The 15,358-nt window shown below is 37.3% G+C and overlaps 1 protein-coding gene across 1 annotated transcript in view; it reads left to right on the top strand.

Moving 5' to 3' along the window:
• Nucleotides 1-14,360, top strand: part of NCAM2 (neural cell adhesion molecule 2) — a 302,573-nt gene extending 288,213 nt beyond the window's left edge. Inside the window, exons 16-18 of the mRNA XM_054211746.1 lie at nucleotides 2,943-3,147; nucleotides 7,034-7,153; nucleotides 13,562-14,360. Coding sequence (XP_054067721.1) covers nucleotides 2,943-3,147; nucleotides 7,034-7,153; nucleotides 13,562-13,673 — 437 coding nt within the window. The 3' untranslated portion in view covers nucleotides 13,674-14,360. The remainder of the gene's footprint in view (nucleotides 1-2,942; nucleotides 3,148-7,033; nucleotides 7,154-13,561) is intronic.
• The last annotated feature ends 998 nt before the right edge of the window (nucleotides 14,361-15,358 follow it).

Raw genomic sequence — 15,358 nt, 5'->3', positions numbered from 1 at the left:
CCAAAGATGAACTTTTAGAAAATTAATTTTATATATTTTCATTAATATTAACAATATACCATAACACAGACACTTTTAAAACACAAAACAGTCCAATTTCTGCCTATCTTCAGAAGAAAGAAGGACATAAAAAGCCTAAGAGGAGCAAGAAGGCTGATGACCAGCCACAGTCCAGGTGGCACCACAGGATGTGGTCGCGTTCCTGTCTTTTTTTGGGGTGTGGGAGGTAAAGGAGAGAAATGTAGATGTAATTGAAGCATATTGGCAATCATAAGAAATCAGACTTTCAAATGTTATGAAACAGAAACCTGTAATTTGCAAGTAGAGTTGCAAGTAGGAAAACCAGGACTTGGGCAGTAGTAAGGCAGCAGTGAGGGTGGGGAATGCTGAACAAAAAGGAAATTATCAATCATAAAGAGACAGAAAAATATGTAACAGCCAAATACTTAGGTCTCAGACGTCTCACCAATACCAAGAAGATTAAAAATGAAAAACAGTCTTCCCCACAACTACGGCAAATGGATATGAATAACATTGTACAACGGGGCAATAATGTTACTATAAACATCTCCTTCACTTGCCAGTGAAAATATTGTGTAGGCTTTTCTGTCACTGAATCATTTGGGGTGGGAAGCTTGCTGCATCATAATGTTACAGGGACACTGGAAATGCTGTTTACATCAGTGAAAAATGTATCTCCCTATGGTAAAGTCTTTTTAACACTTTGTTAAAAAAAGAAAAAAAAATCCTAAAAATACCACAGCAACAGAACAGCCCCAAATCCCTTTAAAAATGTCAATTAAAAGACTCTAATTATTCTCCTCCACAGTTCTATTTAGTGGTTGAGAAGGTATACAAGGGAAAACTTTGCTGTATAAGGTCTCTAGAACTGGACTCTATAGAATTTACTGATATTATATCTGTTGAAACATATGAGCTTTTCAATAAACTGGAATTAAAAATCTATTTATATCTTCCTGACAATTCAGATTGGCAAACACAAATGACTGAAGTTGAGAAAGGAAGTCATCAAATAGATGGCTGGATCGGTGGATGTATGGATAAAGGAAGCTTTGGAAGATGTATCAAAATTATAATAAAGAAAGAAAATGAATTCATGTGAAATGTCAACTTCCAACATTGCTCATGGGGCAATGCATAAATGATACATCATTTCATTGCTGTGCCATTATTTTTGTTATTTATATAGTGTTTTTTAAGTCTTTCTGAAGAAAGGAAAATAAGTTTGAAATAATATCTGTCTGTTTATCTGCCTATCCATCCATGTAAATATATACATTGGATTACGGCTTATTGCATAATCACATTCTAAAGAACAGCTCTATATTAATACAGCCCATACAATAGGCAATGAAATCAATTGCATAAGAAGTAAAATGCAATTTTACAAAATTTACAAAAAAATATTACAAAATCTTTTGAAAAAAGATTTTACTTTTGCATTTAAGAGTTCTACCACATCGACTAACAAAGCATATTTTTCTGTTAACATATATTGATTTAGAAGTCCTCAAGAAAATAATTTTCAAAATATATTTGAAAGGGTAAATATATATTTTATTTAAAATTAGTTAAGCAGAAATATGAACGCTTAAATGATATTTTTAATCTGAAAACAGTCCACAATGTATCAGGGAGGTGGAAGAGAAAATAGAGGAATATGATAGCTGTAGCCCCATTAAAACATTTATATTATATTACATTCTATTATGGTTTGGTGTCCATTACAGCAGTATTCAAGTAATTTACTGTAAGAAAGATCTTGCTCTTATTTTGGCAACAGGCATAGATACAGCTGCAAATGGAAATGTACCGCCACACTGCTGACTCATGAATCCCTCTAGGGCACGGTAACACTGAGCGAGCAATGCTGAGGTGCCACACCAAGGTGCAGAAAATCCAGTTTCACTCCCCTGCGGAGTTCGCTGAGGACATAGTGTCCCACCAGGCAATTGTCACTAGCCAATTTCTGAGCTAGACTGACACTTCCCTGAACTAGCATGAACCATTACTGAGGTGGCGCTTTTTTTTTCCCCTGGTTTATTGATCAGATACAGTCCTCTCTTTTATAAGGATCATCTGAGTTCACAAACACGATAGTAGTTGTTCTGAGAATCACACTATTCAAAACAATCTGTGGCATTATTGCCTGTTATGGAAATGTCAGCTTAGTCGAAATATTAATTTTTTTTTTCCAAATTTGTAATGAAGCATCAGCTTTCACAATACAAATACAGAAAGCAAGATCAGGTGTGGAATATGTTTATTTTGAAGTGTATGAATGTATTTGCAAGGTACAATGAGGTCCTAACCCTGTAATTATTTAATGTTTTGCATATTTTTTCCTCATACTACTTTATTTAAGACTAAGGTACGTAACTGTTTGCGATTAAATAGCTTGAATTAACTTCTGTGGAGACTTTTTGATTCTACTTTAATTCAAAAAATGACCTTTAAAATAATAAATACTGTTTCAGCACACTCTTAAACCTTTCGTAATTCTGCTTAGCACCACTTATAATAATTATATTTGAAATGTGGAAAATCTTACATCAACTATTATTATGCTGAACATTTAAAATGTTTTTCTTAGGCTGCGTGCTGATACTCTCAGTCTTGGAATGTTAAGATGTGATGTTAAGATGATCTTTTATTAAATGATGTCATTTTTGCTCTGTGACCATATTGGAGTTTTGGCAATAAGAAAAATTAGAAAAGATTATTTTTTTTGTGATTTTTTAAATCAGGTTGTATACGTTCTTAATCTTCAGGACTCATTATTTCCCTTAATTTCTGAATGGCTCATTTCTATACATCCTTTAGCCTCCTGGCCTACAGATTAAAAGCTTTAGAAAATGCTATTCTTTCATTCATTAATAAAATAAATTTTATTAATAAGTTTTATTTTTCTTTCCTTCAAGACACAATTTTTAACGGTCTTGGACTTGGTGCTGTCATTGGCCTGGGAGTGGCAGCCCTTTTGTTAATCCTGGTTGTGACTGATGTTAGCTGCTTCTTTGTACGACAATGTGGATTGCTAATGTGCATCACCAGGAGGATCTGCGGGAAAAAGAGTGGTTCAAGTGGAAAAAGTAAAGAACTGGAAGAAGGAAAGGCAGCTTACTTGTGAGTATTAATCCCATATTTTGGAAACTTCTTTAAAAGAAAAAGTTAGCTATCCACGTTGCATTAACTCTATGGCCATCTTGTGCTGGGGCAAAGGGAATTCATAAAATGTTTCTAGTACTTGGAAAAGTGTTCCACTGAAATATGAAGAATTGTTTGTGGTCAAATGTTGCTGTAAAAGAAAAATGGATTAAAAAAAAGGCATTTACCATACCTCACTTTAAGATGGCCTCTTTGTGCAGCTTGACGCAAAGGAAATTGATCATAATTCAGTAATAATCATAGGCACATCTGTGGTCCATGAGGAACAGGTAACAGATCATTTCTGCCAATCCATCTTTGAGCTGCTAATACCCAAAACCTCAGAGTATGGTTGTGACAGTGCCAGTAAATCTGAGAGTAAGGGACGTAGTATTATGGAAAATCTGTGAAAAAGCTTTTCTTGTCAGATATTTAAGGGGAGATTTAGATTAGATAGTAGGAAGAAATTCTTTCCTGTGAGGGTGGTGAGGCAGTGGAACAGGCTGCTCAGAGAAGCTGTGGATGCCCCATCCCTGGAAGTGTTCAAGGCCAGGCTGGATGGGGCTTTGAGCAGCCTGGTCTAGTGGGAGGTGTCCCTGCCCATGGCAGGGGTTTGGAACTAGATGATCTTTAAGGTCCCTTCCAACCCAAACCATTCTGTGATTCTATGGTTCTATATAGCACTTGATGGAAAATCTTGTTTCTTGCCCATAGACTTTAGGAATAAAAAGTATTGTTGTTTTTTAAAAATAGGAGTGCTGAGTTGGATATGGGTGAAATGCTGGTGAGCATGATTGTTCTTTGTAGCAACAGTCAATGATTGCTAAATTCTCACAAATACCCTTGTATAGTGGCTACTTCATCAGAAAAATGTGAATGAACTGATAATTTATGTGCAAATATGTTTCTTTAAATGAGAGAGTGGATAGTGAGATCTCTGGCAAAACAGTTCAAGTACTGATTGCATAAACTAATAGTGCTTTAAAGACCCAACATTTACAGGGCTTTCAAAAGGTAAGCTGGAGAGATGATTATTTATGGTCCCTCATTTTAGGCAGTTCCTTTTTTTTAACGAAAAAATGCATCATTTCCTCATTATGCTCATATTATAGACTTCTTATGCATACACTGTAATATCTGTGAGAGTGCTGTCTTTGTGTGGTTTAAATAACATTTAATGTTGGAATTCCTGCGTGCTGCAGGTCTCCCAGTCATCAGGCTTGAAGTTTATTCTCCTGCAGCTTCCCATATCCCATCCTTCCCTAAATGTCTGTAGAGCAGATCAGATTTCACAGGTCTCACTGTTCATAGCTGTATTCGGCTTCTTCGTTGCTGGTAGTGGAAGCGTAAGTGGGTTTTTTTGGGTTTTGTCATAGCTATTGGGATTCGGAGACTGTGTCTTTCTTAGGTAACCTGATTACATTTCTCGGTTGGATTCTCAACCATTTTGGAAACAGCTCCATAGAACAAAACCAATCATAAGCAGGCACACAATATTTATATCAAATAATGATTCTGAAAAGAAATTATGCCGTAAAGTAATTCTCTGCGGCTGACAGTAAGAGAAAGAATAATACCATTTTTTCTATTGTGTGAAGCCAGCGTGTCCAGACCAATAGAATCAAGATGTGAAGCTTCTGGCTCTGACTCAGCTGTCCTTTCCTATTGAGCACAGCACTTCAGTTTATGATTTAATTTCACATTCAAGAAGTGACCAAGTATGAATTGGTGTACAGACCCTTTCTGAATGGGAAGACCTTAGGGAGCTAAAGTTGCAAATGTCACTTGACAGCAGTTTATACCTTGCTTCAACATCTCATACCCAAATGCCATTCCACGCTGTCCCAGAAAAGTATAAAGCTGGTCACTTAATATTAATTCCTCAATGACACTTATTTTGCAAGAACAACTATCTTATTTAATTATATTTCTTTCATTGTTGGGGTGATCTTCAGTCAGACCTTAAAATATTTGGGACTGCGCTCGGCATAAATAAACTGTCAGGGTGAAATTTCAAGAGAGGCTTGAAGAGTCAAAATTTGAATTTATTTCATGCCAACTGCCATTTCCTAAAAGACCCTGACATTTCCTTCTTTTAAATATGTCAGTTGGCATTCTGGATTTTTGAGTGGGTGTATGGTATGGTTCTTTTTTACATTTTGATTGTAGGTATCATTAGTTATATTCCATATGTAAGGAATGTAGATGATATAATGCATGTAACATACAAGCAACCACCTGGAACAGAAATGACATAATGTGTTTCCTGTAAATCAGTTTCCTGCCTGTGGAATTTTTAATTGTTACACAGTTTGTACTTTCTGTAGAGATCAGTTCCTCAATCCTATGTGAATGCCGTTCTCTAATAACATCTTTTTTGGGCTTTTGGTTATGCAATAGTGTTTGTTTGTCAGTAAGACTGTAGATGTATAGGCAAACCAAGTAGAACTTACCGTTCCCTCCACCAGTCATACTATGATCCATAATCTTTTCATAGATTTGAGGTAGCCATGACAGTTATGTGCATCATCTACAGAAATGAGCATTGTATACATTTGTGTATCTTAAAGTAGAATTTCACTTGCAGAGGTGAATAAGCACAAATCATGCCATTTAAAGAAAAAAAATAACCAGAATCCTTTAGACTTCTAACCATTAATCCTTCCCTAGTCAACTTCTTGGCGACCCATTTATCTGTGGTACATTCTTATTACCCTACAAAGATTTTCCTGGAGGATGCCTACCAGAGAATGGTAGTTTTCCAGGTACTTCCTGAATAGGTGGATTATTGTAGTTGTAACAGCCTCTTTAATTATTGTCTTCTCAGGAACAATACAAAAGTGTGAGATATGAATTAGACAAGGGTTTAACTGGATCTTTGCTATGGAGCATAGCAGTCTAACTGCTCTCTAGAACATCACAGGTCCAGAAAATAGTCTGTTAGATATAAAAGTGATCATCTGTAACACAGTTACCCTGTGTTTCCAGACTGCAGCAGATAAAGTTCCAGGATACGATTCCTAATCTGATGGCAGGAATAGGGATGAAATATCTACATGGAAAGAGGTTTTATTTTTGAAATATCAGATACATCTTGGGTATCCTTTGATCTTTCTTTCAGGAGTAAAATTATATGCAAGTTTTTAGTTAGTAGTAATATTGTTAATACTTCTGTAGCAGCGAACATTGCTTTCCATATCATGGCCGTATCATCGACAAAAGTGTAGTGACAGTACTCGCTGCTCCATCTTCCTTACAATCATTGTCCAACTGGCGCAAAGGTTGTTCATTTACTTACATGTGAGAAAGTAACATTTGTTCCTAAAATGGGGGAAATATGACATAGAAACAAAAGAGTTTCTTCTAGCAGTGCAAACAGAAGGGGCTAGGTTCTTATCACACAAGGGCTCTTTATCCTGTTCTAGCAACTGGGATTGTCACAGTCTCAGGAGATTAAAGTACACTTTTGCAGTGTGTATATTAATATGAAGGCTCTTTACAGTGCCAGAAGTTCAAGCACAACTAGGCATCAAGATGTATATTTATTATACTGGGTTAGGAAAGTTTTCATCTGTTCCCATGAAGAGGCGATTGTCTTATTATTTAGTCATAAAAAAAATGCTCTTTTGAGATGCTAATCCGTGATGTTTGCAGAGTTAGGTAAGTAACCATGGATACAGGATGCTTTGAAGACTTCAAGGAACTGGGAACACACTGTTAAATGCATCTTGGTGCTGTTAGTCACTGATAATTAGTTCTGCCTTTTCTTTGCTGGCTTGAGAGAAGGGATCTTGTTAATTAGTTATGTGCAATGTATGTGGTTAATATGATGATATGAGACTAAGACTCTTTTAATAATTTTTAGGAAAGATGGATCAAAAGAGCCAATAGTGGAAATGCGAACAGAGGATGAAAGAATTACCAATCATGAAGATGGGAGCCCAGTAAATGAGCCAAATGAGACAACTCCGCTCACAGAACCGGAGTAAGTAGCCTGACATTCCCCAGCTTTTCTCACAAGCTCCTTCTGGCTGCAAGGATGAACTGGACTTCCCACACTCTGGAAGGGAGATACACAGCATCACCAGCATGTTGTGTTGCGGCAGAGCAGTTTACCAGTGTAATTTTTTACAATAATCGATCTAAATCACGGTATGCCACTATCGTGGTTTAAACCCAGCCAGCAGCTAGGACCATGCGGCCACTCACGCAGTTCTCCCCTCTCACCCAGAAGGGCAGGGAGAAGAGGGAGAAAAGGAGGGGAAAGGGAAAGAAAAAAAAAAACAAACTTGTGGGTTGAGATCAAGACAGTTTAATAGAAATAATAACAGAAAAGGAAAATAACAATAATAACAATAATAATAATGACACAAGTCAGTCTCACCACCCAGTGAATTGGCACCATCCAGAGCAGTGATTGCAGAGTACCCCCTGCTCTGGCCAACCTCCCATTTATATGGAGCATGACGTCTATGGTACAGAATATTCCATTGGCCATTCCGTTGCTCTGTCTATGCTCCTTCTCAGCTTCTGTGGGAAGCTGAAAAGAGTCCTTGAAAAGTATAAACATCAGTTAGCAATAACTAAAACAATATGCGTTATTGACATTCCTTTCACAGCAATCACTAGAAAGAAAATTAACTCTTTCCCAGCTGAAACCAGGACACCCATGTACAATGGCTGAGGTTATCAGTAGATGTTTTTCTCTTCTTTCTGTGACCCAAAGCCCAACCACATCTGGGCGTTATCCAGCCCTTGGATGGCAACACCACCATAGTGGCAATCATGAGACGTATCTTTATACCACTACCTGTTCGGAGGTTAGCAAGTATCCAGGGAAATTTTCTGGCCCTCCCTGATGCCCTGACTCCTGAGGAGCTCCTCTTATGCTCTTGGTGAAAACAGACCTCGTGTCAGGGCTGGAGGGGCACAGGTAGCTCTGCCCTTCACTCCCCGGCCCACCCGTCCCCTCTGGCCAGGGTCCAGGAGCCCCATATCATCTCCAGCCTCATTGGCAGCCCATGCCCAACCCTGGCCCTGGTGGGACACAGACCCACATGCTGCTGCCACCCCAGCTCTGCCCACTGCATTCAAGGGCTGGAAGGTGAGGTCAGGTCTCAGGCAGCTCTGAAGCTTGCCCCGCTGCTCCGTCGCTGCTCCCAGTTAACCTCCAAACCCTGTGGGGGGACCACGGCCGGCAGAGGCAGGTCACAGCCCTGCCCGCTTCTCTCTCAGCCCCAGCACCCACAATCATCTCACCCTTCCAGCCTTCCTGACCCTGCAGTAGTAGCTGATCAGGAAAAGGAATTTTAGTGAGCTGCAGCTCATTTTTACCACATACCCAGGGCCTACCCAGCAGTTATTAACCACTCTGCATGAATAATCTGACTCACAGGAGTGGCCTTAGATTGGGTCACACACGCATTCCCCCCCTCACCCTGTATGTAGCGCATAATGATCCTATGCTCCAGGCACTCAGCTGCCGCAGCATGGTCCCTTCCTGCTTTCACTCACACAACTGAGAGCTTAGCTCAGTATTTAAGTCTACGTGGTAATTGGATCAACAGCACTGAAGGGTAGCCATTTTGCTCAGTACCCACATCCCCCCTTCCCATCCTGGCAAGCTGTTCTCAGCACAGAAACTGCAGCGGTTTTCCCCTTGGGCTTGCAGTCTCTGGCTGTCTCCTGAGTCACAGGGACCAGCCTTGGGCTTGGGGATCCCAGGTGCTGGCGGTCAGGCCCTCTCCTCCATTTTGCCGCTGCAGCCCTTGGAACAGACTAAACTGGGTAGAGTGGCCAGTGGTTGTACTCGAGTAGTGCTTTTCGAAATGTGTGGAGGGTAAACTAACATTTGTGATAGGGCACAAGGAAGCCGGTGTTTTGCTAACCTTATTGTCACAACGAGAGCTTCTGATGTGCTTTTTTTTCTTTTTTTCCTGAAAATATAGGTTGAATAAAAACTATTATTTCAACAAAGGTGATGACAGTACCATTCCTTCTATTGAGAGCCCACCTAGTGATGTTAAAGGACATGAACTGATTGCTCAAGAGTTTCATTTCTGAGCCTCAAAAGTTGATTGATTTGAAATTATTAAAGACAACTCCAAGTTTCTTTGGTTTGAGCCCAAAGCTTTTCACATGATGTGACAATCTCGTACCTTATGAGATCTTAAAGCTGTCAGGGCTACAAAGACACTTCTGTAGCAAATATACAAACTCACCTGTTGATTATTTGATGGAATCTCAGTTGTTTTTTAAAAGGAGAGGATGTTCTTATAAAAGTCTCTTTCTGAAAATACAACAAAATTGCCTTCCTTGCCATTACCTAGAACTGCAAATGCCAGAACCTTTAATAAGAAAAAAGCCTGTCTTATTGGCTGTTATTGGTATTTGTAGTCAATGTGGGAAGGTGCTAAGTAATTGCACATTAAGCTATATACTTCTTTAAAGAGCCTGTGCGTGAAGACTTCAAACTTGTGTTAATTAAATAATTATGGAATTTGCTGAATGACTAGTGATATACTTTCTCTTCATATTAGAATTTATACTGAGGAGCACTGTAGAGAACCCACAGTTATCTAAGGAGTCAGGGGAATGTAGTTGTAGAGATTGTACACTCCAGCAGGCCTTGGGCATGTTAGTGAGTAAGGCACCAGGGCTACATGTTTTTATGCTTCATGACCATTTATAGCCCCAGATGTTGCAAATACAAATAAGATGCATCTAGCAAGGGACACAATATAAGGAAAGATTAAGTTCACTTCTTCCTGCTTGTCTCAGTCATTAGAACAGCTGACAGGAGTGAAATATGAGAACGTTTAGAACAAAAATGTTTTATTATCTTAAAGGAGGGGGAAAGAATCAGTCACTGGTGGCACAAAAAATAACTAAATCATAGGAACAACTGATAAGGAGTTTGATGGGTATTATGTCCTTGGGAGAATAAGACTGCTAAGAGTTATTAATAACGATGACAGTTTCCTTCTTGGTAATTTCTTCTCCCACAAGCAATGGGAAAAGGCAGCAGTCCAAGGATGGAGCTGGATGGAGGTTAGCTAAAGGTTCTGGACAGTGTCACTTAGGAAACCAAAGATGAATAGAGCATCGTGCAGTGAGGACATCTGAAGGGACGCTGGTGCTAGGGGAACGTGGAAAGACCTTCTGCTCAGACAGAAGTCATAACAGATGAAACAGAGAAGCAATATAAAGTGTGGCTGAGAAGCCACTAAAGGAAAGGAGGATGCAACAGGGTAGAAGTAAGTCTCTCAGTAGCAATAACACAAAAACACATTGTCAACAACAGGTGCTATCAGCCAGAAAGGCACACGCTGGGCAGGGCAAGGATGACCAGCGGGAATCTTGGAGGGAAGAGCTTAGCTTGCAGGAAGGAAAAGTGTCAAGGACGTTGCAGGCAGGCAATATTCATGCAAGGTGGGATTCGTTCTGGCTAATTATGGCTGACTTAAAGGTATACAAGATAAACCTTCAATTTAAATTATAGTAAATATTTTGAATAATTAGTTGAATGATTTTGAATACTGCCAAATTATACTCAGAACTTTAAATACAATTTAAGCATTTGTGGAAAATAATTAGTGAAGAGATGACTTCCTCTTACATTAATGGGGTCTTTTCATTATATTGCTCAGTATATTATTCAGTAATCTACATTTTACTTTAACTCAGATGATTCGTGTCACAACCAGGTTTGGGATTCATGTGTGACAGATGAATGCAAAGCACTTTTGCCTGGAAGTCAAAAAGTTTTAATAATACTGGCAGGAAATCGATTTAAGATGTGCATTCATAATATATTTCTGTAATATGATTAAAATATCACATGCAGTGTGGTACTATAATTACATTCTTAATCTGACATTCCTGTGTTTCCAGTATTGGTTGAATTTTTCTTAGTATCAATGAAGCTGTGTGAATTCCAGTACCAAAATGGCTGGGAGCCATTTTCCAATAAAATAGGAAAGTAAATATTCTAGTTAAAATTTTGCATGGGTAATATCAGCAGAATATTGCAGTTAGACCACAGGCAGTGCTAGAAGAAGTCAATATTATTAATGATTGATAACAGCTAGTATCTGATTAAAGCAAAAGAGCATTTTAAAGTTCTCCAGTCTTTTTTTTTTTTTTTTCATTTTTCCAAAATGGTTTTATTATAAAATGCTTTAGAATTTGGAAATATTCCTCTGCCCACCTGAAAAATATTAAATTATTTCAAATAGGTGTAGCTAAAGAAAAAATAGGTGTAGAAAAATTGGTGTAATTAAAACATTTCAACTTGATTTAATTAATTAAAACATGAAAAGTATTGAATGTTAATAGAGATTGAATATGAGTTAATGTTTGAAACAAATGGAGAGGAAAATTCCAAAATAACAAAAATGTTGGTATAGTCAAAAAGGAAAAAGTCTAATGATAACTGAACTGATAACCTCACATCATATCCAAAAAAAACCCACAAGTTTTTAAAAACAGTAAGGTCAAAGAATGGTGGATGGACTTTTTGATGACCAAAACGTGTAAAACATTTTATTTGTTTGTAATTTTTTTCCTTGCTTGCATTGAAAGCAAGGCTAATTTTATCACACTGTTTGCATGAAGATGGATTTCAGTGATATCTAGTATCCCTCAACAGCGTTCTAGCAAATCTTCCTATTTCAAATAATTAGAAATTATTTGTAACATACTCTTATCCATTCTCCAAAACCAGTCTATTTTAATTTCCACACAGTATATTTTGTCAATTGCCCAGTTATTACTTTGACTAAATATTTCCTCCCTTTCAGAATTACTCTGCCTTTATATAAAACTAGATTAAATTAGGTCTTTTTGAAATACTAGTTTAAGTGCTTTGCATGATCAGGCCTTTAACACAGGTGCCTGCTTACCTGAAATGCCTCACATGAGCCGCTCTTCCTCTGTCCCAGTGCTTTATCCTCTTTTAAAAATAGATTTGCATTGATTCTGCTGTTTCCATTATTTCAGGCATCGTGTTGTGGACTGAAATCTGTTTCCTTTGGGTGTGCCATGTGAAACAGACAATTACTAGGGAGCTCCTTCTGTGCTTGAAGCCAGACAGCTAATATATATCCCACGTATTTTACTGGAATAGAACAAGTTAGTCTTCTCTTTGATTTCTCTTAGAAATAGGTTGTGCTGGTGATTTAACCTCTAGATAAATCGCATCTTTCTTAGTTCATTTCAGACAGTCTAAATTTCATAAGACTGGGAATTTGGGTATTGCTTTGGTTTATTTGTTGTTATTAAACACTGTTATTACAAGACATTCCTAAGGGATTCCTCAGACAGGTTTTGAACACTATATTGTTCTTTGGGACATCAAAGCAATCACAGTGGAACTTTACTGAAACGTTTAACAGTTGTTATGAATAAAAGAGCCACATGCATACCATTCCCTAGTTAAAAAACAGAAAGCAAACCCGAACTGGAATCATGATTAACAGCTATTATGCCCAGGAGACATTATTACAGGAATATCTGAGTAAACCGTACATATTTTTGACATCTATACTTTTTGACAGCTAACTACTGGCAGTAGGGAATCAATGATTTTCAAGACCTTTTTGAATGAAATCAGTGTTTCTCTTTCCTGTAAAGCAAGGGTGGGGACTCATTTGCCATTGGAATTAAGGATTATAAAACCCAAAAGAATCTTTAGACTGTTTCTGAAAGTAACATACCATTTGAAGGTCTTCTTGCATTCAAATAAGAACAGCTTCTATCACAGGGGTGAACGCAGACAGCTTCTTATTGTGCCATTTCTGAGTTTTCACTAAGCTTATCTTAAAAGAGCTATAAGTTATTAACACAGCTAGATTGTGTGCTCTAGCAAAAATAAACCGTAGAAGTTTCTAAACAATAACATAACCTCCATTACCTCTTTGTGCTATAAGAAATTATTCCCTTTACCTTGGCATAACCTCCAATGATAGATGTCGTCTTCAGTATACAAATGAATTTATATTTAGAAACAGACATAAAAAAAAGAGTATAATCTAGATTCAGCAAAAGGCTTGACTGTAATGTTTCATGATATCCTCAGGAACACATACCTCCATACTGTCTTGAGTCAGGTTATTTGGCATTCTCTTGTTTCTTTTGTCTCATTGAAGAAACTGCATTTTGGGCAGCAGCAATGTTCTTATCGTGACATTTAGCTTTTTCTGGCGTTGTAAAAATGGAAAGAGTTAATGAGTATTTCTTTAAAAGCAAAGAACCTCAGTAATTATACTTTATTTTCAATAAATTACGTTTCTAGAAACACTGTGGACTGTGTAAACAATACATACTTTGTAGACTTAAATTACGGAATATGTGTTATTTATGTACTACCATGATTCCTCTTTTCTTCTGATAGGAAGCTGCCACTAAAGGAGGAAAATGGGAAAGAAGCTTTAAATCCAGAAACCATAGAAATCAAAGTTGCTAATGACATCATCCAGTCAAAAGAAGATGATAGCAAAGCATAATAAGATAAACTACAGCTGTCTGGATAATGCATTTGGATTGAAGTAACCCTGTGACCAAAACTTTACAGCTGACCTTAATTTCTTGGGAAACTTACTTAAGCTTGGAATAGTTAGTACATGTGTACATATGATGAAACAGTTTATGTCTACAGTTCCTTTCTATTTTTTTGTTAATGGTTTTAGTATGTAGTTTTGCTGACATCAAGTCCCATGGTATAAATTTGAAAAATCTGCAGAATAAGAACTGTAATTTATTATATGACGAAGTATGTCTCTTTAGAAGAATACTTTACAAAGCACCCCTAACCACAAACAACACAACAGGTCTCTCCAGATCCTACAGTGCAAGCTACATACATGAAGTGCCATACGCTACTGTATTTGTTTCCATTTATAATAAAGCAAAAGTTTAGGTTGCCTTTAAAACAAAAAGGAAACCAGTCTTAGCGTAACATTGAAGACCTTAGCACTAGCAGACACTCAGTAGTCATTCCAGCTGTGCTTACCACCTGAAACAAACACAAAAACAGACACTCTTCAGCATTGAGCCAGCTCCACCTGCAGTTCCATCTGGGTTCTTCAGTATAATAAAAAGTTGGTAAACACGATGTCCAGATTGAAATAAAATTAGCTAAATATTTTATAGCAGTATATTGGCCTCATCCTAACTACATGACTGTGACTCTGAAAGGCCCCAGGATTTTCAGTGCTTCTGGTTTTCGGTATTAATGTTTGGGAGGTTGCATGTAAACTAAAATGCAGAAAGGTGTGAAAAGAAAACTTTTTTGATTATAATCTTGGCTTTAATTGAATTACAATAAACACAAACTCAAAATATTTATCCCGACATTTATATACATATACAGTATTTGTTCTTCTTTTAGTTCTAACCTTTTAGTTAAGGGATGAAACTGCATTTTAGTGTAGTAGATATATTTTCTCCCCAAATCAGTACATGAAATTTTAAAAGTTGGCCTTATTAAAGTAGCACTTTTTCCTTTATGATTTCATACCCTTTGTCTTAACAAAAAAACCCCATAAGAACAGATGGAAAGGAGGACTTTGGCTAAACAGTTAGGAACAGTTTTAAATTATTAATTAATAGCATCTTTTATTAGCTTAAATACATTTTTCCTGTTGACCATTCCTTAAGATAATACTTTTTACTTTTTATTATTCTGGCTAACATGCAGCTTTCTGAAATTTGACTGATCTATTTGATAAAAAATTAATTCTTATTTATTATCATTGATTTAATGGTGCCACTAATTGGAGCAATATATTTTGTTTCCATTCCAGCATAGCGTATCCACTTGTCAGCAGTAAATTGTAGAGTACCTTGTGGATTTTCTACACCTAAGTCATACCTGAGGTTTAAGTGTAGCTTCACTCAGCAAATTACATTCTCTCCATCCTATATTTGAATTTTGCTCATATATGAAGTCCTTACACCTCCTGATTTCCCACAGAATGTCATCAACCTTTAGCTGGTATTTTGTAGTCATGGCAAAGTGGTGCAGTAAAGCTGAAAGTGAAAGATAAAAGAGTGTCCTTAAATTTGGGGAAAACGGCAGGTTAACCTTCGTGTTGACCCAAGCTTTAGTGCATTTGAAAGAGCTAGGATGATATGTTTAGTTCATAGATCTTTCTTATTACAGAATCACAGAATCTTCATGGTTGGAAAG

The sequence above is a fragment of the Rissa tridactyla genome, chromosome 1 (genome assembly GCF_028500815.1).
Source record: "Rissa tridactyla isolate bRisTri1 chromosome 1, bRisTri1.patW.cur.20221130, whole genome shotgun sequence".
Lineage (NCBI taxonomy): Eukaryota > Metazoa > Chordata > Aves > Charadriiformes > Laridae > Rissa > Rissa tridactyla.
The sequence above is the reverse complement of the archived record's forward strand: the minus strand, read 5'-3'. Positions and strand labels throughout refer to the sequence as shown.